This window comes from Dendrobates tinctorius, unplaced genomic scaffold (assembly GCF_039654945.1).
Source record: "Dendrobates tinctorius isolate UK_male_01 unplaced genomic scaffold, ASM3965494v1 ptg000017l, whole genome shotgun sequence".
Classification (NCBI taxonomy): domain Eukaryota; kingdom Metazoa; phylum Chordata; class Amphibia; order Anura; family Dendrobatidae; genus Dendrobates; species Dendrobates tinctorius.
Window position 1 is genome coordinate 10,838,650 of NW_027361685.1, and position 12,500 is coordinate 10,851,149.

Here is a 12,500-nt window from a genome sequence, read left to right on the forward strand (position 1 = left end):
TCAAGAGTCTCAGATTTCAGGGGTCAGAGGTCCCCGACCCTCAGGTCAGCCATGTCCATACTAGAGTTAATGACCTCCTGCATCCAGTAGGTGCCCTGGGCGCAGGCCCACTCCAGAACACTCCAGTCCCATATCTTAAGAAACTGGAACAGGGATCATACCTGCCTGAACAAAAGAGTCCAGACCCCAGGAATAGTGAGGGCTTCGCTAGCATGGTGGATGGACCGCAAAAACCTGTGCAGGGGAATTAACTGGTCCCAGATCCCCTTGGTTACATTAACGACAGACACCAGAAAATAAGTCTGGGGAGCCGTAGTGTCTCGACAGCCATTCTAAGGGTTATGGAGGCAGAAAATGAGTGCAAGATCCTCAAACTTCAGGGAGCTGAAGGCAGTGGAGGAAGCTCTCCTGGCAGCAAGACACCTGGTCCAAGACCAACATATCAGAGTCTACTCGGACAACATAACAACAGTGGCACATCTCAAGCACCAGGGCGGCACAAGATCCAGCGACCTGGAGGGCCTCTCAGGCCGAATATTTTGCTGGGCCGAAAGACACCTCCATTCACTGACAGCGGTCCACCTGAAGGGTACGGCCAATCTTCAGGTAGAGTTCCTGAGCAGAAAACGCATCCAGCCCGGCAAGTGGACCCTGAATGGAAGAATCTTTCAAACACTAGTCAGCAGGTGGGGCCTCCTGGAGGTGGACCTACTAGCCTCAGGAGAGAATGCTCAAGTGAGGGACTACTTCTCCCTGAACCCCAGGGACAGATCCCCGGGAGTGGACGCCTTCGCCCACAGGTGGAGGTTCCATCTGGCATATGCCTTCCTGCCAGTTCCGATCCTTGCTGCAACCCTGAGGAAAATCAGGGAGGATCAGACCCCAACCATTCTAGTAACTCCGCTATTGCCAAAGAGCTGGTATTGGCTAATCACAGAACTACAGGTAGACGGGCCATTTATCCTACCCATAGAAGAAGACCTTCTCTTGCAGGGTCCTCTATATCACCCAAACCTCCGGGGAATGAGGTTAGCGGCCTGGTTTCTGAGGCCCAGATCTTGAGGGCCAAGGGGCTATCAGAGGCGGTAATTAAAACCCTCCAGAAATCTCGGAAGCCGGTCACCATTGCCATATATAATAAAATATGGAAAATATTCTCCTCATGGTGTCTGCCAGACCTTCCCGACCCAGAGAACCCTAACATTTCCCGTATCCTGGATTTCTTACAGAGGGGGCTGGAACTAGGTCTAAAACCTAGCACACTGAAAGTATAGGTATCAGCATTAAGCTCTATGTTTGACTGTGACTTGGCTAACCACAGGTGGATAAGAAGATTCATGACATCTGCCGCTAGGCTACATCCAAAATAACTAGTTTCTGTTCCGCCATGGGACTTGAATGTGGTGCTTATGGGACTCACTCAATCACCCTTTGAGCCTCTGTCATCCTGTACTTCTCAGCTCCTCACCTATAAAGTAGCCTTCCTTATAGCAATAACCTCAGCAAGGCGAGTAGGAGAGCTTCAAGCTCTCTGTCAAGGAACCCTACCTAACAGTTAGAGACGATTCCATAGTTCTCTCTCTTGATCCATCTTTTCTACCAAAGGTTGTGTCTGACTTTCATATGTCTCAGAATATAATTCTACCTTCATTCTGCCAAAACCCAGCAAACCCCAAAGAGGAGATGTTTCACACACTGGATGTAAGACGTATAATTCTCCACTACTTGGAGTACACCAAACCATATAGAATCGACCACAACCTATTTATCCATACCTCTGGTCCAAACAGAGGAAAGAAGGTGGCAAAGAACACCATTGCCAATTGGATTAAAAAGGCTATCTCTGAAGCATACCTGGCGCAAAACATCACTCCCTCTGCAGGGATCAAAGCGCATTCAACACGATCTACCTCTACTTCATGGGCTGAGAGGGCAGGTGCATCTTCAGAGCAGATTTGTAAGGCAGCAACCTGGTCCTCCTTACATACTTTCACTAAACACTACAGGTTGGACCTTGTGTCCAACAGGGATCTAGTCTTTGGCCGAAAAGTTCTTCAGGCCGTTGTCCCCCCCCCCCCCTAGTGCAGTATAGGTTGTTATGCCTCCTATGCTGTCGTGGAAGGTTGCTAGTGAAAATGGAATTAGACTTACCGGTAATTTTGGTTTCTAGAAACCTTCCACGACACCACTATTTCCCTCCCTGCATTCTTGGACAAATTCTGAGAATCTTAAGGCAACCGGTGCTATGGTAATCAGTTATAAGTCACTGTTGAGAGGGAGGTGGGTGGGACCTTTTAACCTCTCGCGCTTCCTGTCCCCCATTAGGGCGTGGAGACATCCTCCTATGCTGTGGTGGAAGGTTTCTAGAAACCGAATTACCGGTAAGTCTAATTCCATTTTCTCTTGTAATGAAAGAACCTTTGTGGTTTCTGATGGGTTTATGATTTGATGTTTATCTCTCAATGGGAGATCGATATGCTGGAAGGTTGCCAGATTTTGGTCTGAGGCCTACTCGAGTAGCGGAGAACAAACACACACAGAGACAGGGTATGTATCTGCAGGATGTTCCCCATTTCCTGATTTAATTAGGTAGCTTATATGCTCATTCGAGTAGGCGGTAACATTACATCATCACATTTCATTGGACAATTGATCATTCAACAGTAAGCATAAATGGTTTCAACCAATCATATTCATATTCGTTAACCAATCAGATTGTACTCGGCTGTTAATTATTAGTATTTGTGCAGACGTGCTGAAAGCTTTAATAGGTCTTGTGTAAATTACACAAGACCCCAATATCATTCTCATTAATCTATCCTCATGACAGTTATAGCTCCATTAGCCTCATTAACCTGCCTTACTAAGTATTCATGGCCCCAGTATCTACCTAACATGTGGACGTGTAGTTTCAATGTCCAACTGGGTGCAGTAAGCAGTTTATCCATCATGTACAATTTCTTATGAAGAATAAGGTTATAGGTAATCATCATTGTGAGACAGCATTTTCATATACAGAGTATGCATGTAAGACCCCAGAAATACATTGATACTAAAAGGACATATAGAATTCCCTGTCAGTCCCCCCTTTTGAGAACAGATATGACTCTACCATTCACATATAGGTACATTCAAAGGCCTAATGCCAGTGTCGGACTTCCTATCCCTTCTTCTGCCGAATTCCCCATAGGGAAAGGGAGATCATATCTAATTCTCAACCTCAAACCATTTGCTCATAATCATCATTATAAGGTTTCAATGTAATGTACATAGTTTTAGTAATAGACGCATCAATCAATCTTTGAAGTAGTCCTCTGATACATGGTATGCAGCAGCATCCACAGGTCACAAGTACTGCTGCTACTACTGCCAGAGAGATGAGGAGGCTGGACACAAGATGACTCCATCTACCGAACCAGGATTCCAACCAGTCCATGAAGGGATTGTTGATACCCGAATTTTCTGCCAATTCTTCGGACAGGGATGTAAGACCCTCCAACGCCTTGGTGATACTCCCATCCGAAGTTGGGCCTAATTGTTCAGCTATCCCTTTTACTGCATCCCTTGTGTAATTTATAAACCTTTGCTGATTATAATAAATATAATTTATCCAATCCACATTTTTATTAATTGTCACCCACCAAAAGAAAATTGATTCAAAACATGCTGCTATCTGGTTCCTGGCCTTGTACTCATCCGGTACCCCTCTGGGTACCCCTATATTGTCTATATAAACTCTAGGATCAAAGGACCCAGCAGGTACTGATCTTCTATTTCTGTGCAGGGTTTCAACATTCATTCCACCTCCTTTAATCTCTTCTGATGAAATTATTTTAAATGGCATGAGCACTTGAACTAGAGCACAGCTGCCAACCCAACTTGGTGGCAACCTAGGCCTTAATTTCATATCTCCACATAACCACCATATGTCACTCCTTGCTATAGTTTGGTTTTGAAACCAACTGGCTTTAAAGCCTCCTGTATCTGTATTTATTGGGATGGTGATGTGACAAAACTCTGAAGTTAGATTTCCTACCCATCTTCCTGGTCCTGTTCTCAGGAAGCAAGTGTAGTCACCTGGATATGCATAAACTCTAGGTGGTACCTGATCAATTTTTGCTATTGGATACCGGACTGATAGAGATTGACATAAAACATTATCACTAGGGTCATATGTGGCATTATACAAAGCTAGAATACACTGTAAGTCTACTTGATCCTGTTCTGAATATCTGAGGGGAATAGTCCCTAAATGGGGCCTAGCGGTTGCACATGCAATACAATCAGTTTTGTTATTTTGCTCTGTAGTATACTTCATCCATAGCAACCATTCATTCCTCTCTGTATAGCCTGTTTCTACGGCTAACTTCTCCTCATAGCCTAATTCCCTAATTCCATCAACATCCAACATTTCTCCTGACCTTTGGGGTTTGTCCTCCTCTTGCTCCTTGTCCTGTGCAGGAACAGCTTTTAACCAAAATGTTCCCTGCTGAACCTGTCTACCTGGGGTATACAGTCCCAATACATAGAGACCTTCATCTCCAAGAGAGGGTTCATCCAGTGTTATAAGGAGAGGATTGCAAGAGAATCTCCAGTCCAAAACCTCTGGATCACAACCCCATTTTGGAATGGGTACAGCAATATTCATCCTCTTGAGGAGAGGCTTTCCTGATGAACTAACACGAGTCATGGCTTCCTCTGGCTTATACCCCCATGAAGTTCCCGTGTTCCAAGCTGCATCTGACCAAGAATTACAGTTCTCATTTCCAGGTCTAGTTACACAGATATATACCACCGCCCCTTCAATTCCTGTTAGATATTTATAATTGGGGTTGCTACTCTTCTTCCCAAATTTAAGATTCCATTGACACTTCACTATCTGACACAAGTCCACCCTAAATGTAGCTGTTGCTGCCTTGGTGTCAAACCACAAGGTTACTGATGTGCTATTCTGAAGTGTCTCGTCCATTTGTCCTTCTTGCAGTAAAGCTGCCAACATCATCAGGGACAGGACCCTCATTCTTCCGCTCCAGGACCTCATAGTAGCTTGTATGGACCGGTCTTCCGTTTAACTCTACGGATGTGGCTTAGCGGGGACCATCAACCAGTGGCTCCAGTGGTCTTTGTGTCTTTTGGTCAGCAACCAATGTCTGGATTAACTAAAATAGAATCAAAAACTTATTTATACACAAATGGGAGTCCCTTTTGGACTCCGGACCTGCTGCAGGGGTTGTCAAATAGTTACAACATCTATGTGGACAAAAGAGTACCTCAGTTGTGGTAGCTTCTGACATCAGGAAGGCTTCCAGTCCCCTGAAAAGAGATCAACACACGAGCACATACTTCATACATCTTACCTTGGGCAACCTGTATGAAGTCAATCTGCAGTCATTGAAACGGATAGGAGGGCCCAGGCGCACGTGTATGTCTATGGCATCTTTCTAGTCTATCTGTGTTGTGCGCATCTAATGTATGTTAATGTAAAGCTAAACAGGTGGACCCAGCATCTTTCTTCAGAGCACATAGTTTTTGTCTTCACTCACGTGCGTTGAGTCATGAGCCATCACATGGTGCAAGGGTTTTAGCAAACATACCCACTGTCCCACCATCCACGGTTCTGAGCTCCAGCTTCCGACCAGACTTCAGTCTCTTCCCCGGTTGGTGACCGAGTCAGAGCCTGTAAGATACTTAAGTCTAACTGGTTATCTTTAATGCTCACCATGACCAGTGGAGGCGCCTCAGGGGTCTCCCAGTACCTTGGTCTTCTGGCTGATTCCCAGCCACTTTGTTTGCTTCGTGCTTCACGGGTTCCTTCTCATATGTACCCTCACTTCCACTATGGCAACCTCTTCCAGGGCCTGTTGGTGTAAGAAAAGACCTTTCCTCCCCATATGGGGCTGCAGTTGTGGGTTCACCTGAAAACAATGACTTGTATATGTGGTGTCTTGCTTACCTTAAAGCCCCCTAAACGCCTCAATGAGTGCCGTCAACTCCACCTCCCCTGTAGAGTTATGAGGGAGGAGTGGTTCTGCTTTCTACTATATCATGCTGTGTGATCGCCATACAACCAGGTTCTTGGACCTTCCGGAAAGAAAAACTCAAAATCCAGATTAATGAGAGATACCTTTATGATTAGCATATTAAAAATAGCGGACTCTCCTCTCTTCTCCCCCCCTTTGGAAATCACCATACTAATACCGAATAGGGGGCAGAGTGGTGGATTTCCATTACACATATAACGGGATTTTCTCTTTTTTTTTTTTTTCCCTTTCTTTCTAACACATACTAAAAGCATTCCTTATCTTTACTACCTGACAATTGCCTTCCATGGATATCTGACACCGCTTCAAGTCAAAGGCAACGTTGTACCTTGAACCATCTGCCTCTCCTTTTTTTCTTATCAACATGCATTCTAAAAAAACTTGACATTAAGAAAAACTAGCTGTACACCTTCTACAAATACGTATTATGCTATAATGTGAATCCAGTGAGCAAAGCTGCAAGCTGCGCTTCTACCAGGTACGTCTCTGGTTCTCCATTATTTAATGGACATCTGACAAGATTATAATTTTCTATGTCACCTAATGAAATTCCGTCGACCCAGGGAGTTGCAGGAATACCATGCACATTGAGCCTAAATACTTTATACTCTGGAAATCTGTCTGACAGAAATCCAAAACCAGTGAGCTGTTGGATATACCCTCCTGGTATAATTTTGACAATTCTCCAACCTTCAGGAGATATAATCAACATTAATCCAAATGTGCAATTAGGGCACGACATTTTCTCATGGAATATTTGGCACACACACACACAAGGCAAGCTCAGACTATAAGACAGAACTTTTCCTATACAATACAACCCACAATATACACCACTCAACAGGTGCCTCCTCGATTCCTGACACGGAACCGTCTATTGTGGAAAACTTGTCCGTCTGGGCTTTGCAATATAAACTGTTCACCAAACCTCAGGTCTCGTAACGTGTGACCTTTCAACGCATTACTTAAAGGGATATGCGTGTTTAATGCTAACAGCACCCACCAATCATCTCCTCGCTGTATGTAATGGAATTTCTTCACATTCGTACCTGGGACTGTCCCAGCAAATATCCATCTGCCATACAAGACATGATTTGCATCAGATTTTCTCTTGAAAATCGCAGTCTGCAGACAGAACCTACAGTGGCCTCTCATTCAAACAGAATTTCACACATGAGATCATGCGCTTCCACTTATCAGCAGAGAGTCTCAAAGGTCATTCACATTCCTTCACACAGATTCAGTAAACTGTTAACTCCTTAAGCTTATTATCTCCTGGTGCTTCTGCTAAAAATCCTATCTATGTTTTCTGGTTGATACTTGACCGTATTGGGGCTAAAAATTCTCCTGGCTTGTCCTAAAATGTAAAATGCCTATGGCTTGCGGACCCATACTGACTGCACTTCGCTAACTCAATGTACAGGCCGCACCTAGACCGTATCTCTCTATCTGCCTCTTTCTCTGGTTGCTATTCACTTATTCTCTTAATATACGCTGTTACTGTGTGCCCACGTCTCAACAAGTGTACTTCATTATCACTCCGCTAGCAATATCTATGCCGACTGCACTGCGCTAATTCGATACATAGACTGCGTGCCGTTGTTATAAGAGGTCCCCGCTCACTGTTTGAACTTGCGTGTCCTAAACTGAAACTGATCAGTTGATAGGCATCAAACCCATGGGAACCTTGATAAGAAGGTTAACTATTTAGTGGTCTGGCCAGACCTCGTGACCCACCTGGTCACCTAACACTAAATCTCTACGTACTCAGTATGAGATGGCACTTCTCTACAGTTATAATAAACCTATATATATACCAGAGAGCAAATCCAATTAACTGTAGGCAGACTAATATGACCCAAATTTTCTTATTAGCCCAGTAAAAATCTTTTCCCTCAACTAAACCTGCTGAGCCTTGTATACTCAGAGATCTTATTTATCAACCAGAAGACTAAAGCTATCATTAGTATGCAGGCTAATGTAATCCCTACTACCTCAAAGTTCTTTAGCACCATTAGAGGGCAGTTTGTGCGTATCAGACAGAATAGAAGGTGGATAGACCTATCCTGTCTGTAACGGCGTTTTAACACCGTAATAGTACCTCTAGCACTCTCCAAGAGGACGTACACAGCCTTCTTTATGCGTATGCCGCCAGAGACGTGTCCTCACATGAATCCTGGCAAGCCAGTTACCATGGAGAGACGCTCCCAAGGGGCAAAAGCACAGTAAAGAATTCCTAGTACCCTCAAGGTTGGTTCAATCATTCATGCGCAATCATACGTAGCAGCTTTTAGGTTTCTCCCTCCAGCATACGTATTATGTATCACAAGGATATTCTACGGTTCTTAGCGCTGGTATTTAAGAAGACAGACTATACTGTACCCCAAGAGCCGGTTCAGAGCATGTAGCAGAGGGGAGACACAGAATTTGTAAGAATCAATGGCTCTTACCTTCACCGGTGATTTTGATCTGTGTGTCCTCTAGGCCTTCAGTCTGCGGGTGCCGGATTTCAGGATACTGGGGTCTTCTGTTGTAACCAGCCCACCCAGGGACGCCAACTGATGGGTTTGTGATTTGATGTTTATCTCTCAATGGGAGATCGATATGCTGGAAGGTTGCCAGATTTTGGTCTGAGGCCTACTCGAGTAGCGGAGAACAAACACACACAGAGACAGGATATGTATCTGCAGGATGTTCCCAATTTCCTGATTTAATTAGGCAGCTTATATGCTCATTTGAGTAGGCGGTAACATTACATCATCACATTTCATTGGACAATTGATCATTCAACAGTAAGCATAAATGGTTCCAACCAATCATATTCGTTAACCAATCAGATGGTACTCGGCTGTTAATTATTAGTATTTGTGTAGACGTGCTGAAAGCTTTAATAGGTCTTGGGTAAATTACACAAGACCCCAATATTATTCTCATTAATCTATCCTCATGACAGTTATAGCTCCATTAGCCTCATTAACCTGTCTTACTAAGTATTCATGGCCCCAGTATCTACCTAACATGTAGACGTGTAGTTTCAATGTCCAACTGGGTGCAGTAAACAGTTTATCCATCACGTACAATTTTCTTATGAAGAATAAGGTTATAGGTAATCATTATCATGAGACAGCATTTTCATATACAGAGTATGCATGTAAGACCCCAGAAATACATTGATATTAAAAGGACATATAGAATTCCCTGTCAGCGTGTTGGGGCGCAGCATGTGGTTCTCTTGGCAGCCATGAGTAAGGAATGAAAACATGGGGTTATGACCTGATGAGCGATTAGCGAGGGACTATTGTTATGTTCACACCTCACTAGGGGATTATTATACCTCTGCTAATTTGCATTCTTGGGGCCTCTTGAATCTATTTGCACTGGCAATACACATACTATTCCCTCCCGCTGTCATAAGCTCAGCACTTTTGTTGCACCTAGGTCTCTTTCTGACACTCAGCCATACTACTATTGCATTATTTTGTCGATTCTTATATTTGTGAGCTATTTAGCAATAAAATAATCATGTGATTTTATATGAGGATATAGACTCCTTCTTTTTGCATGTTTTAAATGTAATGCTCTATTTAATTGGCCTCCCCCTCACTCGACTATCCCCTCTCCAGTCCATCCTTATTGCAGCAGCCAGGGTTGTCCATCTGGCTAATAGGTACTCGGATGCATCCACTCTTTGCCAGCTGTTACACTGGCTTTCCATTCATTATAGGATCCAATTCAAAGTACTTGTTCTCACCCTCAAAGCTCTCCACAGTGCAGCACCCCCCTACATCTCCTCCCTCATTTCTGTCTATCGGCCTAGCCGATCGCTGCGCTCTGGAAATGACTTGACTAACCTCTTCACTAATCCATACTTCCCACTCCCAACTCAAAGACTTCTCCCGTGTTGCGCTCCTATCCTCTGGAATGCTCTACCACAAGAACTTAGGATCAGCCACAAGTTGCATAGTTTTAGGCGCTCTCTCAAAACACATTTGTTCAGAGCAGCCTATCACATTCCCTAATCAAAGTCATTTTATGTGTAAGTGTGCATGTGTAGCCCATTCACTATCTCCATCCATCCCTTCCTCAAGATGGCTGGACTATCATTGTAAATACACACCTGTACTTTGTATCTCCCCCACCTCATTGTACAGGGTGTGCCATTTATATGGATACACCTTAATAAAATGGGAATGGTTGGTGATATCAGCTTCTTGTTTGTGGCACATTAGTATATGGGAGGGGAAAAAATCTTTTCAAGATGGGTGGTGACCATGGTGGCCATTTTGAAGTCGGCCATTTTGAAGTCGGCCATTTTGGATCTATCTTTATTTTTTTCAATGGAAAGAGGGTCATGTGACACAAAAGTATTGAGATTTTCACAAAAAAACAATGGTGTGCTTGGTTTTAACATAACTTTATTCTTTCAAGAGTTATTTACAAGTTTCTCTTTGTTTACAGCCATTGACGTGTCACAGAGGTTAACATGAGAGGAGCGGATAAAAATTATGTTGATGTCTGTTGAACGCAGTACCGGGTCATTGCAGCAGATTTCAATGCAAAAAAACCCACACAAGAAATCTGTCACCATTCCCATTTTATTTAGGTGTATCCATATAAATGGGCCACCCAAAAAAGTTTGCCTCATCACTAAACATAATGTTCTGTGTAAACTGAGGGTCCTGTTCCAATTTTTGTTTTGCCCATTCTGCATATTCATGACACCGATCTGGTCACCAACCATTCCCATTTTATTTAGGTGTATCCATATAAATGGCCCACCATGTAGATTGTAAGCTCTCATTAGCAGGGTCGTTATATTTTGCTTCATTGAATTATTGTTAACGTTGTTACGACTGTTGTGTTTGAAACTGTTAAACTGTCAACACTGTGGAATATGTTGGCGCTATAAAAATAACGTTTTTTATTATTATTATTATTATTATTATAAACAGGAAAAAGGCTTCTCCCTTGTGTGAGTTTTCTGGTGCCTAACAACATTTGATTTATGTGTAAACCATTTCCCACATTCTGAACAGGAAAAAGGCTTCTCCCCTGTGTGAGTTCTATGGTGATTAACCAAATCTGATTTCTGGTAAAAACACTTCCCACATTCTGAACAGAAAAAAGGCATCTCCCCTGTGTGGGTTCGCTGGTGCTTAGCCAAATCTGATTTCTGGTTAAAACACTTCCCACATTCTGAACAGGAAAAAGGCTTCTCCCCTGTGTGGGTTCGCTGGTGCTTAACCAAAGCTGATTTCTGGTTAAAACATTTCCCACATTCTGAACAGGAAAAAGGTTTCTCCCCTGTGTGAGTTCTCTGGTGTTTAACAAAATCTGATTTCTGGATAAAATATTTCCCACATTCTGAACAGAAAAAAGGCTTCTCCCCTGTGTGAATTCTCTGGTGCTTAACCAAAGTTGATCTCTCGTTAAAATACTTCCCACATTCTGAACAGCAAAAAGGCTTCTCCCCTGTGTGAGTTCTCTGGTGTCTAACAAGATTACATTTTTGGTTAAAACATTTCCCACATTCTGAACAGGAAAAAGGCTTCTTCCCTGGGTGCGTTCTCTGGTGCTGAACCAAATGTGATTTCTGGTTAAAACACTTCTCACATTCTGAACATGAAAATGGCTTCTCCCCCGTGTGAGTTCTCTCATGCCTAATAAGGTTTGAATTCCAGTTAAAGCATTTCCCACACTTGGAACATGAAAATCTCTTCTCCGTTGTGTGATTTTTTTGTTGATTAAGAAATGACTTTTTGAGGGAAAAACTATTTCTATATTCTGAATGTGAAAATGACTTATCTTCTTTAGGAGCAGTTTCTTTTTTGATGCTTATTTTCTTACTTTCATTTTCCTTAGTAGTCAGTAATGAATCAGAAGATGGGACCTGTTTCACAGGATCAGATGACAGATCTTTACTGTAAAGGGATGCTGGTATATCTGGAGCAATGGCAGTCACTTCAGTTGTATCCTGTGGGATTTCGAGATCATCTGATTTAAAAATTGAAGATATCAGCTGTCCTGATCTCCTGGTAGAGTCACCTGCAAAGAAAAAAAGATAATTATTTTAAATAAAATATCCTTGAATTTTGTATTTTTGAAAATGGCTGCTTAAACCGCCAGTGAAAATGGCAAGTTATGTAAAAATATTGAATGACTGTCTAAGTCAATGACAGTTCACAGTCTAATAGATAAAGTTAGAGGATGAACCAGTAGAGTGTGGTGTTCAACTGTTTGTTCATTCTGCCTCCCAAATATAATAAATAAAAAGCAACCCATCAATGATATGTAGGCGAAAATACCACCAATAACAACTCCTACTCATCTCACAAAAAACAAGTTCCCATTCAGGTCCATCATCTGTCAGAGAAAAAACAGATGTCCACATTATTAATGGCTCAAAGACTCTTGAAAAGCAACATGGCTTCCATAAACAAATCCAGCAAAATGCACTCT

General features: G+C 42.8%; 1 protein-coding gene across 1 annotated transcript in view; it reads right to left on the reverse strand.

The window, feature by feature from the left end:
* Positions 1-5,167: 5,167 nt before the first annotated feature.
* LOC141082438 (uncharacterized) overlaps positions 5,168-12,500 on the reverse strand; it is a 45,675-nt gene continuing 38,342 nt past the window's right edge. Inside the window, exon 6 of the mRNA XM_073566380.1 lies at positions 5,168-12,086. Within this exon, the coding sequence (XP_073422481.1) occupies positions 10,984-12,086 (1,103 nt within the window). The 3' untranslated portion in view covers positions 5,168-10,983. The remainder of the gene's footprint in view (positions 12,087-12,500) is intronic.